This window comes from Haliaeetus leucocephalus, unplaced genomic scaffold, assembly GCF_000737465.1.
Source record: "Haliaeetus leucocephalus isolate CR32 unplaced genomic scaffold, Haliaeetus_leucocephalus-4.0 Scaffold92, whole genome shotgun sequence".
In the NCBI taxonomy this organism is placed as follows: domain Eukaryota; kingdom Metazoa; phylum Chordata; class Aves; order Accipitriformes; family Accipitridae; genus Haliaeetus; species Haliaeetus leucocephalus.
This window is the reverse complement of record NW_010972528.1, coordinates 677,297-700,663: the sequence shown is the minus strand read 5'-3', so window position 1 is coordinate 700,663 and position 23,367 is coordinate 677,297. Positions and strand designations below refer to the sequence as shown.

Sequence of the window (23,367 nt, the reverse complement as noted above, 5' to 3'; positions counted from 1 at the left end):
GCCCTGCCCGCCCTGGACGGCGCCTTTCTCCGCTCGCCGCTCGGGGGGCTGATGGGGGCCCAAGCCGTGAGTACCGGGGAGGGGGCACCGGGGGGGGGGCTCGGCCGAGGGAGCAGCCGTCTGAGCGTATCACCTACCTCGAACGCTTTTCGTTGCCCTGGCTGGAAATAGGTTTCCCTGCCATCCCTACCCCGTCCTCGCTCTCTAACCCTCATTCATCTCTAACCTTGGGATGCTGCAGCCCCCCTCTCTCCTCCTTCCCTCTCCAAAGCCAGAGGAAAATTCGGCTGCTTGTCCCCGCGCCCTTTGCCGGTTGTAACTCAGCTCGATGCCCGGCAGGTCCGGGCACTGGCCAATCTGCGTGGGCATCCCCGCAGGGGGTCCCATCCTGGCACCCACAGCCCCTGGCAGGGGCCCGGAGGGCTATATGAAGCACGCTGGCCCCGACCAAGGTGTGTTGGGGTTGGTCCTGAGGTGCCCGTAGGACTCTCATGTTCCCTGGACACTCCCAGCCCTCCAGGTTGTCCTCCCCAGCAGTCAGGCTTTGACAGCCACTCGCAGACAAGGCCAAGGGTCTTTGCACAGTCAAACCGAGCAGCAGCATCCCCTCACCATGGCTTCAGCATCAAAGGCAACCACAGAATAAACCCCCACTGCTGGTCTCTCCTGGTACCTGGGACCTTGGGTGCAATGTGTGCAAAGGCGTGGGCGTTCAGCTGCACATGGGGCCACGTGTGACCTGCCCCAGTGTTTGCCCACGGTGCTGCCCCGCTGTGGTGGGGAGCCTGTTTGCTTGTCCCCTCTCCCTGGGGCAGCATTGTGGGGTCAGCAGCAGGACATAACCTGAGCTGCTGCTGTGAAACAGCTGGCATAGACCTGGCTCCCTGATCCAGATTTCAACCCCTGGGCATGGCTGACCTGGTTGTGACATGGAAACAAGTGCTCAGGAAAGGGTCAGGGACAGATGCTGCCAGGGGGTGTCTTGCAGGAGCATCAGGAAAGAGAGATGGAACCAAGATCAGCAGAAGGGACCCTTTAACCCTGCACCTGGTCCCACCCCTCCAGCCCATTGCTGGGGCCATCCCATTAAACACGCTACTGTCCACCAAGACCCGCTGCTCCCCAAAACCTCTCTCCTAAGGGCTCCTGCTTTTCTCTCCCCAGCAGCCAGAACAGGGCAGCTCACACATGCCGCCTCCTGCTCCTGGAGCACACTGGGCTTTTTCCTGTACATGTTTCTCCCCAGCGCATATTTTGCGATCACGAGTGTTAGAAATGGATGTGACAGACAAGGAAGCATTGTCGGGGCAGCCGAGCGCCAGGGCGTTGTACTCAGGCAGGACAAAGGCCGTTGTGTTTCTTCCATGACAATAAGCGATGTGGGCTTACGCAGGGGCAGAGTGGCTTTCCAAAGAGCCCTTCTCCTCCCCACCAGTGGGCGATGACTCCGCGGTTCCCCTGCCAAAGTGGAGGCGAGCATAGGAGCCGGGCTCTGCCCAAAGAGATCCCAACCCCAGCTAGGAACCAGAATACGTCATGGCTGCAGCTGGGGCACGTTCTCACCTCAGCCTTGCTGTGGGCATTGCCCCAGGACGTTTGGTCATGCTGGTAAATGCAGACGGTGCAGGGCTGGAGCCTCCTTGCTCTCCAGGAAGCGGGTGCGAAGGCTCCCTGCTTTGCCCTGGTCCAGCCAGGAGGTGATAAAGGATGGTGAAGCAGAGCCCACCAGCACCCCGCCAGCTGCCAGAGCCCCAGATCTGTGTCCCAGTGCACAGGCTGTGGTTCAGGCTGCAGAACAAGCAGGGCAAATCACAGAAAACGCCATATGCTTTGCAACAGCCTTTCTTCTCCAGGCCCCATTGCTATGTGCTGGTGTTTCATCCTCTGCTTGCTCCATCATGGGTTAGTGACTTTCTGAATAAAAAAATGCCCACAAACTTGCTGCTCCAGGGAGTTCCTCAGGGAGGGGATGGTGGAGAAGGCAGATGCTCCCTGGAACCATTGCTGCGGGTGAAGCAGGGCAGCATCTCCTCCAGAGTCCAAAGATCAGGGGTGGACACAGCACAGGGAGGGGAAAGAAAAAAAAAAAAAAGGATAAAAGAAGTGCCACCTGGGCTGGGCTCTTCCATCCCTGCCTGTCAGGGATCCAAGGGCAGAGACCCGTTCCCTGCTGCTGCCTCTGCCCTGCAGGCTGTGCTGGGGGCTGCAGGGAGGGGAGAAAATGGCTCTGCCCTGTCTCCGCTTATTTCTCCTTGAGCAGACCCAGAAACAGACTCACCTACCTGTTTTTTTTTGTGGATCGCTCTGCAGGCACATGATGCTGCAACTGGTATGCAGTTAAACCTGCTGAACAGTGAGAGGTGAGCCCCGGTAGCTGTATATACAGGGGGTATAAACCAGACCAGACTAGACCTACCCAAACAGTGGAGAGAAGCCAAGAAGCTTGCTTTTTCTTTTTTTTTCTTTTTTAATGATGCTGCACCTTGGGGAGGTGAAGGCTGAGCTGGGGCCCCAGGAGCCCCAACGTCCAGCTCTCATCCAGCCCATGAGATGCCCCTAATGCTGAGCCAGCACCTGCAGAGACTGGCCCTGGGCATGGGGGTTTCTTGGTTGAGAAGTGACCTTTGGTGGTGAGGATGCCCAGGTTTCACACGTCCTGCCTTGCAGGACATCCCCGTACTGGCTGCTGGGGCAGCAGTACCAGGGGGACAAGCCCGTCCCTGAGCAATGAGGGTCCCAGGTGGACTCCCCATCCTGAGCTGTCCCCAGGGTCCAGCCCTGCTGCATGGCTCTCACGTGTCCCTGCTTTGCTAGAGCCAGGTTGGGTGACCCAACTGCCGTAGGTGCTGGCGAGGCCGGGCTCGTGGGCAATGCTCTGCTTTCCACCTGCAGGAACCACCACCTGAACACTTTCCCCATTTCACCCCGCAGGTGCTCGGCTTACTGGTGTGGGCTCTCATTGCTGACACAACGTACCATCTCCACGCGGCGTATGGCTGGGTGATGTTTGTGTCCATCTTCTTCTGGATAGTAACAGTCCTTTTCTTCGTGACTTACCTCCTGCAGCTTCAGCTGAGGTTCTACATGATCCCCTGGCCCCTTGTGGTACGTAGCTGAGAGGGAGCAAGAGGGGGTTCCAAGTGGGAAACATCTCAGGGAGGTGCTCCGAGAGCACCAGGGCTTCAGGCTTTCCTGGGCTGATGGAACAAAGTCTTCTGCACTTTGCACAATTACATTGTTTCATTCTGCGCCTCAATTGCTTAGAAAATTTTCAAAACAGGGAGCCCTGTATCAATCCAGAAAGTTACAGCCACTGCGTCACTCCTGCAGTTGTGGTGTCAACCAGAAACTCAGCAGAACCTGGAGTGCATTTAATGAGATGTTAACCTGAGATTTCTTCCCAGCGTGAGGGGCTGGACCCTTTTTGTCTGGTTCTGGGGAAGAGGGAGGAATGTGAAACAGGCTTTTGCTCATCCCTCATCCTAGCACGTACAAGTCTGAGCCCAGACCTCACAACCTCCTCTTTGCCTTCCCCAGCTGATGATCTTCAATGCTGTAGCGACCGTCCTGTACATCACCGCCTTCGTAACATGCGCAGCTGCTGTCCAGCCTACATCCTGGCGGCAGTGGGATTACAACCGGAGAGCTGCAGCATCCGTAAGTAGTGGCGGGCAGGCGAGGGCCACGGGGCTGGCGCGGTTGCTGCGCTCACGCACAGGGTGTGCTCCTCTTCCAGTTCTTTGCTGGTCTCACGATGATCGCTTATGGGGCGAGCACCTTCTTCAGCTTCCGCGCCTGGAAAGGGTTCGGCAGCAATGCGGCCACCAGCCAAGTGACTGACCACACATAAGGAGTGGACAACAAAGCCCAGCCATGGGCCACCCTGGGTGAGCTCATGCCGGGCTCAGTGGCCCAGAGCCTCGTGTGCCACTGGGTCTTATTCTTGGACCAGCCTGCGCTGGCAGCGATGGTCAGAACAGGGTTGCATGGATGCTGCTCTGTGGTCTCCGATGATGCTTCCAGCTGATGTACCCACAGCAGAAACCCACCGGCGGTGTCACCGACAGCCTTACCAGGAGGACACGGACTCACTGGAGGCTGAAGATCCTGCTTGTCCTTGGGGTTGATCCAGATCCTCACCGGAACAGCTCTGCTGAGGGGGCTCAGCCAATTTGGCACACTGCAATACTAAAACTCACTAAACCAAGCCCAGGCTTGTGCATCTGGTCATTCGTAGCTGCAGTGTAAGTAATTGCAATTAACGTGATACATAAACAGCAGCATAGCTGGAGGATGTAGGCTAAGCAAAGGAAAAAGTCTAAACTCTTCCTGTATTGACTTCTAAAAACGTGAAGCAAAAATTTTATGCTTTAAATAAAAATCTTCCTAAATCCAGCACTGTCAATAAAAAATTTGTCTTGTGAGAAGGTGGTACAATACAGCATGGCAGGAATCCGACAGCAGAGATGTCACTGGCGGAGGCAACTGCCCCTTCCCACTGCATACAGGCTTGGGGCCAGGCTGTAAGTCCACAGGGTTCACCTTGCTTTACCTACGTGCACACACACATATATACGTACACACACACACAGCGTGCACCTGAGATTGCAAGAACATGAAAGAGGTGCCAAGGCTTTGATGCGCTCCCTCCTCTAGGCTCAGCACCATACACACCACAGAGGTAATAGGACCACCTATTAACTGGCAAGTCAATTTTGCCCATTAGCTGCAAGCGTCCTTCAAAAATTAAAACTAAGTCTGCAAATGCTCTGGGAACACACACAGGATCAGTGCCACAGGAGAACACAGAACCACGCTGCTCCCCCATGCTGCAGATGACAAATTTGCCTTTTACTTCTTGGGGACAGGGGTTGGTGTTTGTCAGAACTAGAAGCGATGCCCAGCCAGACACAGGAACTTTTCCCTTCACACCCTCCTTGCACAAGCTAATAAAAACAGATGAAAAGGGTTCAATTTATTTCCAGATATTTCTACACAGGAAAGCTGGTGCACAGTGAGCTACACTGCAAAATCTACTGCATGCTCTGCACGGGAAAAGTTTTAACAGCTTGTCTACAGAGGCTCGAGAAATTTAAGTGCATCGATGGAAGGTGTGAATTGAAAAGGACTGGACAAACTGTGTTAGCCCCTGACCAATCTGCCTTGATCTGGTTTTCAGTGAGCTAAATGAAGGGTCAAGTTTTCACAACTATGAATATATACATAAAAATCTGTAAGAAAATTAGCCTCTTCATGCATTGTTATGACAACGTTAAAACTCTTCAAACATCAAGTCAGAATTGCACACAGATAGTCCAATATAGAGAAATTTAATCTCTTTAAAAAGCCCCTCTGCCTGATGGAAAATGCATCAAACCAGGGACAAGTGACAGGAGTATAGCAGAGGGACAAGTTATTCTGGGAACAGCAGCCCACAGAAAACACACAGACAGAAGAAAGTGGCACAGGGCAGAAAGGTATTGCAGGAAACACTGAGATACAATTCCCCATCAGAGTACAAATTCATCCCCAACTGCGCCTTGTTGGCTCTGAAATTACAAGAGACTTTGCTTAAAATACAACAGAACTCCCTTCAGAAAATAATTACCTGAGGTACTCATTTATACTGCCATTAGATTAAGTGATTAATTAAAGCAATTGCAACAGGAAAAGAATGAAAACTTTTTTCAGAAAAAAAAAAAAGACAGGGATATTTTTAGCTTTAGTTACAAATCACTATTTTAGCTCAACCATTGAAAATGAAAATGTCAGCAAGATTCTTTTAAAATTTGATAAAATCTGTTCCTGACATTAAAAAGTCAACAGGTAAGGAGTTAACCGAAGAACTCTAGTTCATACACTGACAGTAGAAAAACAACTAGATTTAAGCCTTACATTTCTCTGATGTTAACCTCAGGGTTCACATGGCAGGACAGCTGTATCTAGTTTGTATTAAAAACACAACCCAATGTTTTCTTTTTTTTTTTTTTTTCTGGGAATAAGCATCTCAGAGCATCATCTCTGCTCACTAACTGCCCACGCATGCCTGAGCACCAGCTTCTGTGCTCACAGGAAAAGCTGCTTTTTATGGCACGGGTGGTAGGAAGACCTGTAAAAACCTATGAATCCTGGTGGGGTGACCCCAGCTGATGGAGCTTCACCAACTCTGCTGCTGTCAGAAGGATCAGGAACACATGTTTCAAACCAAGGCACTGCAACTTAGCATTTTTAGGGACATACTCACATTGCCTTAGCAGGTTACTGTTGCTGAAAAGAGAATCAAAATGAGCTTCGGTGGTGTTCACCAGAATAGAAAGCCTATAAAACTGCTTTTGATCAAAACATACCCAGAAGGATTTCTAACCCCCTTTTTAAAAAAGAAAAAAAACCCAAAGACATTTCTTGCAATTTTGCTCCAGCTTCTGGCTTTCATCATTCAAATCTGACATGCACAAATTTATTGAAGGAGATTTAATAAACTTCTGAAGGAATAGTTTGGTGGTTTGTTTTTTTTTTTTAAAAGGAAGTGTGTGTATCTGGGAAGTGTGCAATTACAAGGGAGATTTCAATGCACTAGAATAATTCCAGACAAAAAAACTGCAGAGCCATGAGTACAACATACTAGAAACTTAATGAGATTAATTACTGCAGCACTCGCAAATTTGGTGTACACAGAGTCAAAATATTAGGACGCTACACTTAGTATTGCTAGCCAGCCTTTAAAAAGCCATTATGGTCTGTCCACAAACCCGTTTAATGTTATCGTATTTTGTAGTGAAAATATGGCTCATTTTTGCCTGCATGGCTAGGTGTCTTACTGGTATTCAAAAACTATTTTAGCTGAAGAACAAAGTCCTAGTACTGTTGAAATCACTGTCAGACATCAATAGGAACAGGATTTCATCTCATTTGTTCTTCTAAGACATTTCTTGTCCACAAACAAAAATTTGTACTGGCCTGGCCATAATTTTCCTTTGTCTAGGCCAGGTTCTCATCAGGTGACAGCCACTGATCAACACCTTCACTGCTGTTGAAGGCCACGTCCCCTGCTGCATCAACCTGCTGTGGGACAAAGTGGAGGGTTCTGCTCACCATCCTGTGTTTCTACCTACTTGTAGGCTTTTGAAGACTTATTCGCATTGCCTGAGCACGTCATTAAGTGGCAGATTAACCTGTCTGAACAGCATAAGAACAGAGGGTCCCTGTAGCTCCACATGCAGTTTAATTCCAACCACCAACAGAGATGTGCCTGGGGTTTTGTGACAGGCTTACGGCTACAACTCCACCAGCAAGCTACTCATCTATTTTTTAACGGATGCTGAAAAATGCATTGCTGCACTAATTACAGTTTAATAGCGAAAACATGCCCTTTAATCAGCATGCTATTTAGAGCAGTAAATGACATGGTGGTAAACATGTCTGTGCCCAACCTACCATCAAGCTTATATTACTAGAACTAATGCAGCTGTGCCACTGCCCAAAAGAAAGAAATTGCATACATAAGCCAGATTTTGGTTTATCGTGGTTATTTTTCCCAATGTTGAATAGCTGGGGCCTGAACAAAAGTGAATCGGAGAACTTTGCACATTAAGGATAAGACTTATAAAAGCTGGAGAGCAGATTTACACACTAACGTATCAATTGTCAGAGCCGCAAGACAGTCTTATGCTAGAACACCTACATATTAAAACATATTCTTCCATTACAAAGCTGTAGCACTTCAGAACATATTAAAGTATTTAAAAAAACCCCAAAACAACAAAACATTGACGGGGAGGAACTCAGAGATTATGTATTCACACCTGTCCTTCCAAGAGCTGGAGGAACATACTCTTCTTACACTGTCTTCTTGATTCGGCAAAGTTCTACATTTTGGGGAGATGGAAAAGGTGCCAACCCAAATAACACACGCACAGGTCTATTTATTGTCCTCTCAGTGTGCTGGGCTTCTCAGCATGCGCAATGGTTAGGCTGGTGTACAAATACTGTGTATTTATTAAAAACAATTACTCTGGTAGAGGTGAAATTGTCATCTTCTGTGGTCACTGAATACCAACCAGAATTCACAAACAGATGCTTTTAGGATCAGGCCTCTGAAGGTATAGTCTGGAGGGTGAATGAGTTTTCATCTTATAAAAGCACCTTGATTCCCATGACCTTTAGTGTTTTAATGTCCAAATGAAAGCAGCAGCACTCATCTGGAGAAGGAGAGTAATGCATAAACTGTTCTAGGAGGAGGATATTGATGATTTGTTTAATGAAGTCACGACTAACCCACTGCTTAAATCCAGACTTCGACCTTCTTTTTCCTAGAAACATGGAAGAAAAAGAAATCAGTGACTCAATGCTGTTTTGGAATAAGCAGTTAAAAAAAATGAAACGGGCAATACATATTCTGTTCGTTGCATCAAATCAATATAAAATTACATGTTACCTGAGCATCTATGATTGAATGTGAACCCAAACTTCAAGAAGAGATTGTGCAGGAATTCCTGGAATAAGGTCGCTGTCACTCTGCGAGCCGTACGTCCAGCTCAGAGCAGAGTCTTGCTTACATCTGGTCAAGAATGCCCAGCCAGCAGGCTCACCCAGTGCTCAATGAACTAGTGAAATCTAGCTTCTGTGGTTTGCCTCTCAGGAGACCCCAAAGGGGCAAACCCCAACTGAAACCATTCCTGGTGCTGAGGCACGGACCGTCTCTTTCTCCTCAACCTGCCCCCATCTTCACAAAACTTAAAGGCACGGGGGGAGGCAGCAGAGGGCGTAACTCTGACAACAACTATGACTCTTTTGCTCTTTTGTCAATTGTGACTGGACAAGACACTGGAGAGCATTTACGTGTATTTCATTTCCCTAGGAAAAAGCTCATCCACAAACCTTAATACTTTTGTTTGTTTGTTTCTCCAGCCTGGACAGAGAGGAGGAGAAATACAAATGGAATAAGCTTAAAAAGCTCATATTAGATTGGCTGGGAAAAAAAAGAAAAACAGAGAAATGTATCATAGAATCACAGAATGGTCAAGGTGGAAAGGGACCTCTGGAGGTCATCTGGCCCAAACCCTCTGCTCAAGCAGGGCCACTCAGGACCACATCCAGATGGCTTTTGAATACCTCCATGGATGGAGACTCCACAACCTCTCTGGGCAACCTGTGCCAGTACTCGGTCATCCACACAGTGGAAAAGTGTTGCCTTATGTTCAGTTGGAAATCAATGTTCAAAGGTGCACAAAGCATGTGTTTCTGAAGAACTGCTCCACATGCCAGCTTCATTCATGTTTTCTAGAAATTATTAAATGTGTATTTTGAGTTTAAATAGCCACTCAGTGAAGTTATTTCCTTTTGAACCTGGTACAGCCTTTGAATAAATGCTGCTACCTACTGTAGTAACATTACCTTTGGTACTCTTAGGTAGAGCTATACAAAGCCAACAGCCATTATGCCAATGAAAATAAACAATGTGACATACTTACAGCTCTGTAATCCAAGAACATTTCTTTGAAAGCCAGAAAGTCAGTAAATGTGAGAAGCATATCAAATATATCGCCTGCTATTTCATCTTTGTGCTGTCTATAGAGAGAAGTTGGGGAATTAGAAAATTATGTGGGAAATAAATTCATTACTTTAAAATGGTATGAAGTCAAAAAGGATACTGGGACAAGCAGAACAATATCAAAATTTAAACAAGGATGTTATTACAGGTCTATCATAAAGCAAAACTTTAGCCAAATATTACCTTGTGCATTTCCAATCCAAGTACATTAATATATTATTTTTATCTAAATCCAAGACATAAGAGTATCACATCAGTCCTTGAAAACCAGACAAAGAAACTGACCTGTAAGTCAACAGAAGTAACACTCAACTAGCATTTATCTGTTTATTTATCTTGAGCACTGAAACATCTAGACAGTCCCTTGGAAAGTGAGAAAGGTTAGGGAGAGGCACAGAATGCTCATACACATCCCTTAAGAACAAGGGACTGTACTGATGATACTTGGTAGAGGACTTTTTATGACAACATTTTGGAAGAAAGATTCTGTGCTCCCACATCAGCATGTTTCAACAAGACTTTCTTAACAGTCAAGTGTTGTTTGGTTTTTGGTTTTTTAATTATTTAATTCGTATCAAAAGGAGCTTTACCTTAAACAGTCTTTTAAGTGTATCATGTACATTCATAGTAACCTCTCAATGTCTTATTTAAAAAAAAATTAGAAATTAAATAGATTCAAATATGTTAAGATATTCAGTTCCAAATTAAACTTGATTTTCTTATTCAAGAGGAAAACCTGTGATCATTCAAAAGTGATCTCTTAATGAAGTTGGTTAAGCTAAAGCGACCAAATGCAAAAGCTTAAAAAACCCCAAACTCTTCTCTGAATGCTTTGTACAAGAATTGCAATAAAGGCATTTCATCACATGACTCTTGAAAAAACTACCAGGCTATTTAAGTGTCCAACACAGAGCCTGAAAGAGATAAATGAGACCTAACCTTTTAAGGGTCTGGCTTCAAAGTGACAGTGATTATGAAAACCTTCCAGTGTTCTCATTCTGATTTGTCTTCCTACCCCTTAAAACGCAATATATTTCAGCATGACAGTTCAGAAATTAAGAGTAGCAGGACATGCTGAAGGCAAGAAAAGTGGTCAGTCATTGCCTGCATGAAAACTTTTTTTTCTTTTTTAAATTAAAGAGGAACCTCTTTCTAAAGGGAGAACAGTCAAACCCAAGCTTTAATCTAGATGAAAAGAATTGAGAGGCACATAAGCTGCCCCTCAACCAAAAGCAAAGCAGGGACTTACTGCAACGACATTGTGAATGCAGTCATATTAAAACCCGGAATCCGATCAAGCAACTTTTCTTCAATGTATTTCTCTACTAAAGAGATCTGAAAAAAAACAAACAAACCACCCCTATAACATCATAACAAATTTCAGGAGCAGACCTCAAAACAGCACATCTTCCTTACATTGACACCTTACTGACACTTTGTATTATCCTCACTGGGCAAACAATTGCAGATTCCTTAGCTGGGCATTGCTAGTTCAATTATTCACACCACCACTGAGGCACAGGGCTGAACATTTTTGCTGGAAATATTGGTGAGAACAAATACCGACTATCTGTATCTAGTAACAAATTACTTTTAACTCCTTTAATGGTATTGACTAGTAGGCTGGTATAGCTTCACAATTATGCTTTGCATGAAGAATGTAATTGAAGTGTCCAATACACAAAATAATACAACTGGAAAAGAACAAACTCTGTTATGCACACGTTAAACACATTATTTACTACAGCAATAGGCTAAATTTCTATTCAAGAGACTTACACAACTTCCTAAACATCTATAGAAATTTTCAGATGAAACAAAGAGAAAGGAACCTAGAGCTCCAGAAAACATCTTTCCTGCTCACAGATCATGACTGTGCTTCAGAAAGAGACAGCAGGCAGCATGTTGGCTCTGCTCCATGTAAACCCAGTATTTTATAAAGGGGGGAATACAGGACCTGACATTGGCCTTAATAAAAATAAAAAAGCAATACATATGAAAAATAATGGAAAGTATCTTACATATTCATTAAAAATAGAAGTATAGATGAGCTTGTTTTCTTCTGAGTCATCAAACTCCTGGTAGTGCTTCTCCATAAAAGTCCTCTGTATTAACTGGAAATCATCATCTGGGCCACAACAAAAATGCATCATACAGTTATGAGTTTAGTCATTCTTTTTGTAACACAAAACCCACATTCACCAGTCCTCTGCTTCCCTGTGACAACCACAGAGGCCTGTACACGTGCAGAGTCAGTCACCAGTACCGCAGCTGCTGCTGAGCCACCATTTCTGACCCATCTGTGAGAAGACAGAGGCTGCTGGCAGAGGGCAGCACTACTTCAGTTAAGGGAGCCAAATCAACAGGACAGCAGCACATCAGTCTGCATTTTGACAGCACTGTGTATCCAGAATGGAATGGGATGAACACATCCACCTAGCAAGGTCTACAATTACTTCTTATAAGTTTCATTTACACTTAGTATTAGCAAAAAAGTCCTCCTGCTTTACATTTTATGAATAAGGTCATTTATTCTGAACCCCTTTCTGTTCAGGCTCTCAGCAAAACATCTGTATTTTTTTTATGAAGTGAATACCTCTTCCCTACAAGAGTTCAAAATAATGTTTTTTTCCTTGAATTAAAAAATATTAGTGAAATTCCCAGATTCACTTGCAATTGCTGAAGATTTTTTTTTCCAGTTGTGGAAGGAAACAAGAATAAAAATGAACATGGTAGGTCACCACCAAATTAAACAGGACAGGTATAAATATAAAGGTTACTTCCACACAGTGTTAAAATACACCAGTCTCAGCTTTCTAAACCCTAACACATTCAAAATTAATTTTGTTAGCATTTCTCTAGAATCAACTACATCACCAGGCAACTGAGGCTGCAGAATCTACATCTCTCTGGGAAGGATGTAATCAAAAGGATTATACACTGTTCTTATGAAGCAGCTGATGGCCAATTAGCATGAATTCTGTCTTGGCATCTTGTAAACTACTTCCTTGCAGATGCTGCCTTCTCAGTTAAAATTATCGTCCTGAGAATTTAGCACCTTTTATTGCCTAAGCTCACACAATGACATTGGTGCCATTCAAAATTCCTGCTATGAATAGGTCCTGCCACGTTACAACTGTATGCATACATGCAGGTTACATACAACAAAATCAGCTCAGAACGAAAGTCTCAAAAGTGGTGAGACATGGTGACAGGCAGGGGCTATTTTAGCTCTGTATATCTGCTAACAGAAGAGCGACTTGCAATATGTTTAGCACCCGTCTTGCTGTCTATAACTACATGCAGAGCTCACCCATTATGATATCCTCCAGATACCCAACAACTGCATCAAACTCTGCATCAGAAGGGGAGGAGCTGAAAGCAAAGAAAGATGGTACTGCAAAAATATACATTTCAACAACAGCAGAAATAAAATTAAAAAGCGTTAACAAAAGCCTAAGCACAAATAAGCCCAGTAATTACAAGATAACTGAATAATTTCCTAGTTCCAACCTACAAAACAATCCATGATACTGATAAGACTGCTCCATGGGGATTCTCATGAGGCCTCTACTCTATTTTCCCCAAATAGGTTCCTATAAATGTTGTTTTACTGGCATTACTGTTAAGGTAATTCCAGTCCTGGTGCAGAAGGATGTAAAGTGTGTAATTAGAACAGCAAATTAAGTATTTTCCAACCCACAAATCCTAGCTGCTACCACAGTCTTTCCTTCTGCTCTCTTCCCTGCATAACTCTATATGGTGATCACAGAACTCTAGACACTCTAGAGAATATTCTGAAATACTTGGTCTTGTGGAACCACTTAAACTCAATGTATACACAAGTATTATATAACTGACGAAACTTAAATATTCTTCTTATGCAAGAAACATCCTTACATGCTACAAATAAATGGCATAATCTCCTAAGGTCATTCTACCACGAGCAAATATTAAACACCATTATGGATCTGAAGTCATCCAGAGAAGAAACTTTTGGTACCAGCATTTCAGGGCTCTGGATCCCTCTGCTAAATTTATTATTGTGCAGCTTATTCAGACACAATAAATAATTCACAGGATGTTCTTGGCCTTGGCATTCACAGCTCATCTTTAGTAGGGGATGAACTCTTCCTATATTTGTCAGCAGATGAAAGGCAGGCTTTTCTCACACATGAGGGAAACAAGCCTCATAGGACATTTGTCTTTAAGAAAAAAATTAGCTTTGATCAGTGAAAGCACCATTTAAATTAAATTAAAATTAAATGTCTCTCTATTCCTCTTTCAAATTTCTCTTTACTAAACAGAGCAGAACACTCTTGCAGACTAAGTTTTAAAAAAAACTCATTATTTTGGTATTGAATAATACTCCACTGAAATTAATCCAACAACAGTTTAACTATAATGAGCCATTGGACTCATTCTGACCAGGAAAAATGAAAAGATATTTGATTTAAAAAGGCATCCAATCATCAAGTGGTGTTCTAGCAACATTTCTGATCTGTTAAGCCTTGGGAGATGAGTAAAGCCAAGGCAAGGGACTGGAAAAGCGTGCTCTTCCACCAGAGGGCACGACACCACCAGGAGAGGAGCTGGCACAGCACAGGCGAAGCATTACATACCCTGAGCATCACACTTAGGACTTCAGGCAACAGGGCTCATCGCTTCCCAAGGATAATTTCCACTCTCTTTTCCCCTCCAAATAAGTGCTACTACTAGTTTTATAGCTTATTTTAACAGCAACAGAAACAAATTTAAAGTATTAATTTAAACACTGGTTTAAGCCTGTAAGGCAAATAATAGAATTTTAACTGTTTCAAAATAACGATTCCATCTCTCTATACAAACACATGTGCATCCACATACCTGAAGAAACACGTGCTCACCAATCTTGTGGTTTAAGCCTCTGTTGCTTCATCATGCCTAGTTGAGGCCAGCATATCTGTGCTGCTGAAGCAGCCCAGGGACCACGCGGCCTTTCAGTCCACAGAGTATCACAAATGAAGCAAATCTATGAACTAGAGCGACAGAGGCACAGGTGCATGTCCCCTTCTGCCACAAGCTTCAGGAGAAGAGTATGCCAGACAAATGTGGAGCGAAGAAGTGTCTTAGCATCTACTAGTGTAAAATTTGGTTGAGGCCACCTGTAAAAGGTCTCACATGTCTAGAAGTAGCACATTCATACACAGAGGAATAGTCTCCTCTTAGAATCCATGATATAAGATAACATGCTATTGAAAAGGAAAGAGAAATTTTTAATTTACAGTGAACACAAAATAAAATAAATTCAGCCTTACAGTGCTTATTTTGATCACTCAGCCAGGGCTATCTAGTGCTACACTCATTGCAGTTATATTTAATTTCAGTTCACCTAAACGGTGAACTGATGTTATTTCTCCTGGAGCTTTGCATGCTGCGCCCCTGTTCTCCTAAGAGGCAGAATCTGCTAATCAGTGTGGTATAAATTGTGTAATTATATTCCTATTATGATATTTTAACCAGTAATTAGCTTACTGAAAATCTGACACAGAATGTAGCATACTCACGTGGCTACACCAAAGTTTTCTTCATCAGAAGTCTCCATTGTTACTGCATAACCAGACTAGAGGAGAGAGACAATCTGCTATATTGCTGCTGTTAGTAGTTACTTCTTCTTGTTGGAAAAACTGCTAAGGAATAACATGTGACTTAGCATTAATACAAATTCAATTGTTAAATTACCATACGCTTCTCAAACAATGAATCAGGAGAAAGTCTTTAATTTTTAGACATAGGAATTTCAAAATCATGTTCTTCCAAGGTTACTGCTACTTCTTTTCTGTAGTAACCCAAATTCTCTAGGAACTTTCTCTGCCTGCTCAGAGAAGAGCTCAAAACTGCACATACCTGTAGCTAGTCTCTGTAAAGGGGGTTCAAGCAACCTTTACGTCTTTTCTCCTGAAGCATCTATGGCTAACTATAATAAAGACACAAGCAGATGAAGGCAGATGAGATGAAGATGCCACCCTGGCCCAGTGCATCCCAGAGAGCTGGCAGGCCAGGCTTTGGATTGTGATCCCATGTATCAGGCCCTCAGCCTGTGGCTGTGAGCAGCTGCTGACCCATCACACAGCACCCCAGGGCCGCTGAAGATGGGCCAGCTGCCTTCTGGGTGGGCGCTGGGGACATCCTAACTCCCGCCACCCTTGCTGGGTGATACCCGACGCCAGCCTTCAGAGCAGCCCCTCGAAGGTGCAGGAGGAGGGATAAGCGCGACCCTCGCCTCCCCCTTCTCAGTCCTGGCTCCTGGGGAGAGCGAAGCTCCCCGTCCCTGTCCCTCCCCAGGGGGACGCAGGCACACGGCCCGCCTCACCTCCTCCTCCTCAGAGGGTCACAAGCTACTGGGCCGTCACCTTCCTTCACCAAAAGGCGCCCAGGCGACCCGCCCTTGTCAGCCCCCCCCTTCTCGAGGGCCACAGGCGTCGGGCCCGTATCACGGCCCCTCGCCCCGCAGAGGGGCCCGCGATCCCGGCCCTGCCCCGCACCTACCGCTGGTCACGGCAGCCAGCACCGCAACCCCATCGCACGCCTCCCTTCCCCTCCGGCCCGGCCGTCTCCTGGGAAACGCTTCCTTCCGCCCCGCCCGCAGCCAATGGGAGAGCTGAGGCAGCCGTGGAGGGCCCGCCCACAGCCCGAAGGCCCAATGAGAGCGGGACGGGCGGGCCGGCGGTGCCTGCCGCCATGGTGGGCCGTCGAGGCTGGCTGGGCGGGTGGCACCGGCGTCCTGGGCCGAGTTTAGCGTCCAGACATCAAAAGGCTGTCCTAGGAGGAAAATAAAAAGAAAACATAGATAACGTCCTTTGTTATGATGCACGCAGGCTCCCCTCGCTGTTATTAAAGTGGGTTTTCCCCTCACAAAGCAGGGCCCTGAGGGCTAGAGGAGGGCACTCTCAGCCAGGCCTCAGGGCCCACAGCCCACCCATAATTTGGGCCATGCTGGCAGAAGGCTGAGCTCGAATGTTTCGCACAAGCGTAGACACCTGCCTGGCACTGGACTTGCCTTTCTGCCTCATGGCTAACTTGTTCAAGTGACAGCTCCCGCTTCCACAGGCTGCCTGCATCCCTCTCCAGCACCAAACTGTTTGTAACCACAGCTCTCACCAGAAGTGAAAGAATTAAAGAACAACAAATAGCCTTCAAGATGTTTTTATTGTTGAATGGACAACTTTGCTACAATTCATTTTGCCTTCTGAGGGCCTGCGGAGCCACCACCTCCCCTCCCCAGCCCTAGAGCCTTTGGGGCATGCAGGGACCAAGGGGGGCACTGCACCAGTCATAGAAGATCAAGCTTTACAAAGACGCCCCCATCGTGGATTTCAGCAGAAAGCCAGTTGAATTGTACAGTCTCTTCCTCTGTGAAATGAACAGGACAGTTCTCTGCAACACAGCTCCCTCCTCCGGCACCGTTGGCTTTCTCTGCCCAGCACCAGCTGCATGGAAGACAGTCTGGGGCAAAATTTTCCAAAGCGTTCATATCTTTTCAACAAAGAATGCAGGCACTTAGTCCCGTGTCCACAAAGGCAGCAAGGCTCTTAGGTCACCTCCATTTCAAGGGGACACCAGATACCTAGAAGCCATTGTGGACCTGGGCCTTAAGAACTTAATCTCATACAGCAGTTGATACGAATCAGGAGTCCTAGGCACTTCTGAAAATTTTACCTCAGTTAATCCTGGCCAGGGAAACCAAAGCCCTGAAGTTACTAGAATCTATTAAGGCAGAGTTCAAAATGGTTCTGTCCCACCTCTTCCCTAAAGTATGGTTTGCATCTTTGTACCTTAGGGATAAAAACCCTATCATTGCATTTGGAAGCATTTAAAACTTCATTTCAAGTGATTCTGAAATACTAAGATCCTTGTGGCAGTGATGGTGTTCACGTTTGCTCACTCAGCACTGAGCAAGAAGGGACTCAGCCCTGACTGGCAACATGGACTACAGCAAAACATCATAAAGGACAGTTAGTGAGGAAATGAGGTCCCCGTGGCACAGATTTGCCAGTCTGACTTTAATCAAAACAGGCATCCAAGGCGGAAGAGAATTCACATTTTAGCAAAAAGACTAACCAGCACTCTGTTTTTGGATTCAGACTATACTTGGAAAAAAGTCAACAAGAAAACAATGGACAGAACTTTTCTAATTCACACATTGTACTCCAGAGGTTCAATGGAGACACTTTTTTTTTTTCTTAATCTCTGGATGAAATTCAGCACCCTTGAGTTAGCAAAGGCAGAAGGTGAAAGGAGTTGCTAGAGAGCTTGATTCTGGGACCCGTGTGCAGAGCTTTCAGCTCCTATTTAGGTCAGCAGGAAGCAAGAGTGCTCAGCAGGAAGAAGCAGCCTCAGCTCTGCTTTGTTAATACTTGATAGTATAATAAAGATAATAAACGATTTTAAAAATAAGAATCATCGCAGCATGAGAATTCACTACAACAGCCTCTGCTGCTGAATCACTGCCAAGAAGTGGGATGGTTTTGGTGTAAGTTGTGTGTGAATTAGTAAAGTTCTACTATATAGCCAGATAATTTAAAAAAGCAACCTGTATAAGTCTTGGAAGAGACCGAGTCATATCCTCAGTTGGTGCAAAATAAGCATAACTCTACCAATTTTTGTGCTACTTCACTGACACCAGCTGTGAACCCTGATTCCTTGTAGAAACCTAGTAAAACAATCAAAAGCTGCCTGCTGAAATGCATCCTTAACATACAAACGTCACAAATGTGTAATTAAACTGGAGCAGAGATTCCCACTGTATGATCCCTACCAAAAATACAAAGTGTGGCCCCAAACCTGCTCAGAGCAGGACTGACACGTGGCAAGCAAGGTGCATTTTTAAAGAGTTACAGAATAAGACTGAACTTGCTATCCAAATAACATTTCTTTTTTTTAAATAAACTGGCCCAAAATTCTCCTCCAATCTAAGATAGCTCAATATTTCCAAAGTGAATATAACTTTCAAAAACAACACTGATTAAAAAAGATGTTTGATGATACCTTAAAAAATACCCAGAATATCAAATTAATTCCAGTCCAGTGTTATAATTAGTTAAGAATACCTCCTGAAAATTATATCCTCACAAAAAAATGTGGGTACTGAAGTTAAAAGCATCAGAAACATTATGTACTTGAAAATACCACCGATCTTTTAACGTTTAAAAACAAATCAGAACATTCTTTGGAATCACCAAGTTATTAAAACATGTGAGTTTCTCTACAGTCTCCACACTGTCTTTTCAAATCAGTCTGTGTACAGATTAAGTCTGTGAGCAGTTTAATATCCACTGTCGGAAAATACAGAGTCTCTGACCAGCAGGAGGCTACATTGAACAGGAAAACATTGGCATTCTCTTTTTAGTACTGACTTCTGCCAAAAATAGACTTTTGAGCACAAGACAGAACAGCCCTGTTTTAGGAGATATTTCTTTTAACTTATTTTCTAAAATGCATTGTACGTGTACTTCCAGTGCAAATTTTTTCAACACTTGCAACAGGTCAGAAGGAAAGGGGGAGGAAGAGAGACACTCTCCTATGGTCTTGCTTGGAGGAACCAATAGCCATAGCACACTGACTACCAGCTTTCCTTACTGTTGAAACCAGTCCCCGTTGCTGGCAACTTGAAATAGCTTATTAAAGATTTCATTTTTTAAGATAAACAGATTACAGTTTAGCATGAAATCTGGCCATGGCTATGGTTCTATGTGCGTAAAGATTGGTTAGAGATGCTTTCCCCTTTCAGTATTGGAGTTCATTAAAAACAAGTCTGTAGTATTTCTCCACATGTGTCATGAAATGTGAGAGATCTGTCTGACTCGGGTTTGTATTTCCTGTCGACACAAAGGGCAGGTCTCCAGTTGCAAGGCACACTCCATGCACAGGTCACTGAAGGAGAAGAAAAATCAGTTGAAGTCTGCATTTACAGTACGAAAAACTAAACAAACAAAAAAAAATCCAAGCACTGAGCAGTTTAGTTAGCCTGCTAGAAACACAGTCAAGGTAAGTCTTTCAGTGCCAGGATTAGGAATTGCAAGTCAGGTGTTGTGGATCCACAGGCTTTGAGAGCAACTCCTGCTACTCAGCATCTTACAGACCTCAGACTACTAGTGCAGTTGGTTAGGATTACATCTGCATGCTTTTGTTAGTCTTAACACTTCTCTGGTCTGGAGAACAGCAGCCCCAGTGCCCTGCGTGAAGCAGTCTCCACTTCTTGTTGAGACACACTGGGCATGTTTCTTCTCTTTCTATCTTTGCAGCATCTAGACAGAAGACCCATAGGAAGACTGCTTCCATGAGTGCTCTAAAACCACTAAGGAACTGGACTTCTAGTACACTGCTTAAATGCAGGAAAGCAATATTATGGTATTACTCATACTGCTGTCCCATTTTTAGCTTTTAGATGAACTTGTGACTTGAGACAATCCCATTTGTTGAACGCTTAATGAGTGTTTGAGTATATAATGAATTTTCTGCTCTCCTCATGAGATCTGGATTTCACAGCACCAGTACTAAACAAGTACTCATCAGTAAAACCTTTGGTATCAGGGAATTAAGACTTGGTAGCCACAGTACTTCCCCAACCCCAAACACACACACCATTAGGGATTAAATCTGCTCAGGGTGAGGGGAAAGGTGGGAATATTATGCTTAACCTCTATCTGTCACATCCTTAAAAGGAGGGGTTATTTCCTTTATGCTGGGGAGTCAATCAAGCAAAGACTGCATCTGGTCTCACCTCAGCTGAATATCAAACACATACATTTTCCTGTTTCTTTGGTTTTGGGTTGTTTGTAAGGTTTTACCTGTGTCCACACGGCCTGAGTTCTGTGTCTGCTACCTCATCACAACAAAGCGTGCAGCAGTTCTCTCTGATACTCACTTGCTTCAGCAAAGCCAGGCGCCTGTGTCTGAAGAGAGAGAGACAAACCCCCCCCCCCCACACACACATTAGTTTGACTCAAAATGATAGATTCATAACTATTCTGAGTATTGCATCAAGACCAATGCAACACTTGCCTGTGCTACTCAACACTACTGCTGATAAACATCGATCATAACTTCCCACAAAAAAGGCTTAACACACCCAGAGATGTTCAGCACAGTCTTCGACTCCCTATTCTGGTCTGTCAGAAAGGGACAAAGAGAGCGTTAGATTACAATTCTTCTAACCCCTACAGCTGAACATTTAAAAAAAAAAATCTTCTTTAGTATCTGTGTACTTTTAAGAGTTAAGGAAAAAAACCAAATAAACCACACAAACCCACATATCAACAAAATTCAGAAACGCTATAATGCTGTAACACAGTTTAAAAGAATAGAAATTGAAAATAAAATCAACAGCCCACTACAGCAATTGCCACAAGGGAGTGTAAATGGATAAAAATCCCCCATTTGATGAAATAAGACATTTCAAGTTTAGAACACATACGCTACATGTAAAAACTCTTCAATGGCAAGGTGACATGTTTAGCCCAGACTATGCCCCATGCTAGATGCATTAAGTTCAGCACAACTCTGCATGAGTTTATGTTAACTCCTGCCATGGATAACTATGGTCCACTTAGGCCCTTGCCTTTTTTTCCCTATCACTTTTAAGATCAAAGCTATCTTTTAATTTAGGATTGGCTTATCGTTTCCAAACAGTTCAGGCTGTAGGGCAGGGATGATCTTTGTTAACACAAAGAGCAACAGTGTCCAACCCTGAATAGAGCCTTTCAGTGCTATCACATACTAAATAGGCTCTAACACAGGAGGCCAAGTTTCTCCAGTCAGGCATCAACAGGAAATCAGTCCCCCCCAGTTTCTCCCTACACCTTTTAGCACAATCAAATAATAGCTCTCACAGATAATGCTTAAACATTGCAAGAGTAGTGCCAGAATGACCAGTAACAATCACATCCGATCATCAGCTAAAAACTGCAAAACCCCTCATCTAGCACATGACACTAATAAGACAGAACACAATTTGAAAACAGGGCTGACCAAGACTGATAACTAACAGATCATCTTAAGGGATTAAATCAGACTCTCACTTAAAACACCTGTAGCCACAAGCAGGTGTAAATTACTCTGCAAGTACAAAATGGTCCTGCAAGTTGCATTTGATTTTCTCTGCATAAATGCAATATCACAAGCCTCATACTTTGTCAGCCTGTGACTCTGATCCAAGAGTAAGGTATTTTTTTGTTTTCTTTTTAAACACTAAGATACTTGGGTACCTCAAGTACACTTGATGGAACACCTAGATAATTCAAAACCAGTCTCTGAATTTTATTATAGCCAGGGGTACACACCTCCAACAACCCCTGTCCCCACTTAATTAGATGCAACAAAAGATTATTTCAACCATCATGGCCATCTTTAGACAAAGTTGGAAATCTGGGGTACCCTCTATCCCAGACTACACTGTATACTGTTACTATTTGTGTTCTAGGAAGTTATTTCATTACTAATGACCCAAGCCAAAAGAGCTATTAGTTTTCATTCCTGTCAGAAATATGGTAAATTAAGGAAAAATGTACCCAAAACTGTTTCTATCTGGCTTGATTTATATTTAGGTGGAAAAGCACTTCTAAATTTGAATAACCTTTGTTGGTACTACCATTCACAAATGGAGAAATTTTCATCTGGATCAGAAAAGAAGGACAACTTCAAGTCTTACAATCATTCAGTACCTCCATGCTGCCAGCGTCACAAATTAGGTCAATTTTAAATAAGACATCTTTTTTTAATTAAGACTATACCTCCTCAACCAACCTAATGATTCTTAGACAGCAGGAAGCACTTTTTAGTAAAATAGTTTACTGTGCAGTACTAGTTAATTTTAATGTAGCTTAATATTAAAAAAAATATTTTAGTTTAATGGATTTTGACTGTATATCTCCTGCCCTACTCATTAAGTTGCACTGGAGCCTATGGTCTAGTCCTTTTCTGAAAGAGACCTATGGAGGCATGACCCCATAAAAGATTAACTTTGCCAAGTATGATGTAAGACTGCAACTTGGAAGTGAAGCATTTTATTTCTCCATATGCAAACACTCTCAAACTAGACAAGAGGATTACCTGGGCAAAATGATTTTCTCTTCCGCTGTCAGAAAGGCATAATCATTAAAGGTACTAAACTTCATTGATGGTGGGTACTTGAAAGGCTTTGCCCCAAAGTTGAACTCACATTGTTGATAGGACATGAAACTAGCTGCAGCAAAAAAGCCAGATCTGCAATACGATGAACAGACATTTTAGAATGACTTGAACAATAATAGAGCTTTCCAGACATGTTACTGGTATTACCAGACAAAAATACACCCTAAAACACAGAGACAAGTTCCTTCTGTTTAAGTGTTCTACAGCAAATTGGGAGAAAAACCTAACATCATTTCAGCTGCACATACTTTCCTTGTTTAGTTCTTAACTTCTGAATTTACTTAAGGATTTATCTGAATTTACTGCTGAGTCAGTCAATAAAGGCTGCCTACTCTACAAGGATTAGTCACACTAAGAGCAGACACATGTATCTAAACAGCCTACAACCTGATCCTCTTCACACTGATCAGCTCAGATAGCTCCTTCAGCACTAGAAAAAGGATTTTTCATCCAAACTGCTGTTTAGCACAGTTGTGAGGAACAGTACCAACTGCAAGGGACACCTCCATGACCACTGCTCCTGCTGCTTTATTTGAGCAGGCACAAATCTGGGGAACTTGCAACTCTTGTACACTTGTTGTGTGGGACCAGTGCAGGATGAATCCAGGTCTGAGCTCTCTTAGCCCAATGCCCATCTGTTCCTCCTT

The 23,367-nt window shown here is 44.0% G+C and overlaps 3 protein-coding genes across 6 annotated transcripts in view; 1 reads left to right on the top strand and 2 right to left on the bottom strand.

Moving 5' to 3' along the window:
• Positions 1 to 9: 9 nt before the first annotated feature.
• Positions 10 to 3,850, top strand: PLLP (plasmolipin). The gene is made up of 4 exons (XM_010585183.1): positions 10 to 66; positions 2,932 to 3,105; positions 3,538 to 3,657; positions 3,737 to 3,850. The coding sequence occupies exons 1-4, from the start codon at positions 52 to 54 to the stop codon at positions 3,848 to 3,850; spliced, it is 423 nt and encodes a 140-aa protein (XP_010583485.1). The 5' UTR covers positions 10 to 51.
• A 2,931-nt stretch (positions 3,851 to 6,781) lies between these two features.
• Positions 6,782 to 16,166, bottom strand: ARL2BP (ADP-ribosylation factor-like 2 binding protein). 2 transcript variants are annotated; one of them, XR_775388.1, is made up of 8 exons: positions 16,079 to 16,166; positions 15,097 to 15,219; positions 12,864 to 12,925; positions 11,572 to 11,678; positions 10,800 to 10,885; positions 9,471 to 9,567; positions 7,803 to 8,309; positions 6,782 to 7,062 (listed from the first exon to the last, which is right to left on the bottom strand). XR_775388.1 is itself a non-coding variant. In XM_010583418.1 (7 exons), exons 2-7 carry the CDS (start codon positions 15,132 to 15,134, stop codon positions 8,229 to 8,231), a joined length of 471 nt encoding a protein of 156 aa, XP_010581720.1. In that variant the 5' UTR covers positions 15,135 to 15,219; positions 16,079 to 16,166; the 3' UTR covers positions 6,782 to 8,228. The 2 variants fall into 2 exon arrangements, 1 of the variants encoding a protein (XP_010581720.1); XM_010583418.1 differs by having other exon boundaries at positions 6,782 to 8,309.
• A 1,608-nt stretch (positions 16,167 to 17,774) lies between these two features.
• The window catches only part of RSPRY1 (ring finger and SPRY domain containing 1), a 30,468-nt gene continuing 24,875 nt past the window's right edge, over positions 17,775 to 23,367 (bottom strand). For all 3 annotated transcript variants that reach the window (XM_010583398.1, XM_010583389.1, XM_010583407.1), the window contains 3 exons: positions 22,640 to 22,792; positions 20,380 to 20,484; positions 17,775 to 19,462 (listed from right to left, as the gene is read on the bottom strand). In XM_010583398.1, coding sequence (XP_010581700.1) covers positions 19,366 to 19,462; positions 20,380 to 20,484; positions 22,640 to 22,792 — 355 coding nt within the window. In that variant the 3' untranslated portion in view covers positions 17,775 to 19,365. The remainder of the gene's footprint in view (positions 19,463 to 20,379; positions 20,485 to 22,639; positions 22,793 to 23,367) is intronic.

Excerpts from the sequence above, each read along its gene's own strand:
- PLLP (XM_010585183.1), top strand. Across the intron at positions 3,106-3,537 it reads TGATCCCCTGGCCCCTTGTG|CTGATGATCTTCAATGCTGT; the intron begins GTACGTAGCTGA and ends TGCCTTCCCCAG. Across the intron at positions 3,658-3,736 it reads ACCGGAGAGCTGCAGCATCC|TTCTTTGCTGGTCTCACGAT; the intron begins GTAAGTAGTGGC and ends CTCCTCTTCCAG.
- ARL2BP (XM_010583418.1), bottom strand. The coding sequence starts at position 15,134 with ATGGAGACTTCTGATGAAGAAAACTTTGGTGTAGCCAC. Across the intron at positions 11,679-12,863 it reads TCTGGAGGATATCATAATGG|ATGATGATTTCCAGTTAATA; the intron begins GTGAGCTCTGCA and ends GTTGTGGCCCAG. Across the intron at positions 8,310-9,470 it reads TGTTCTTGGATTACAGAGCT|GAAAAAGAAGGTCGAAGTCT; the intron begins GTAAGTATGTCA and ends CCATGTTTCTAG.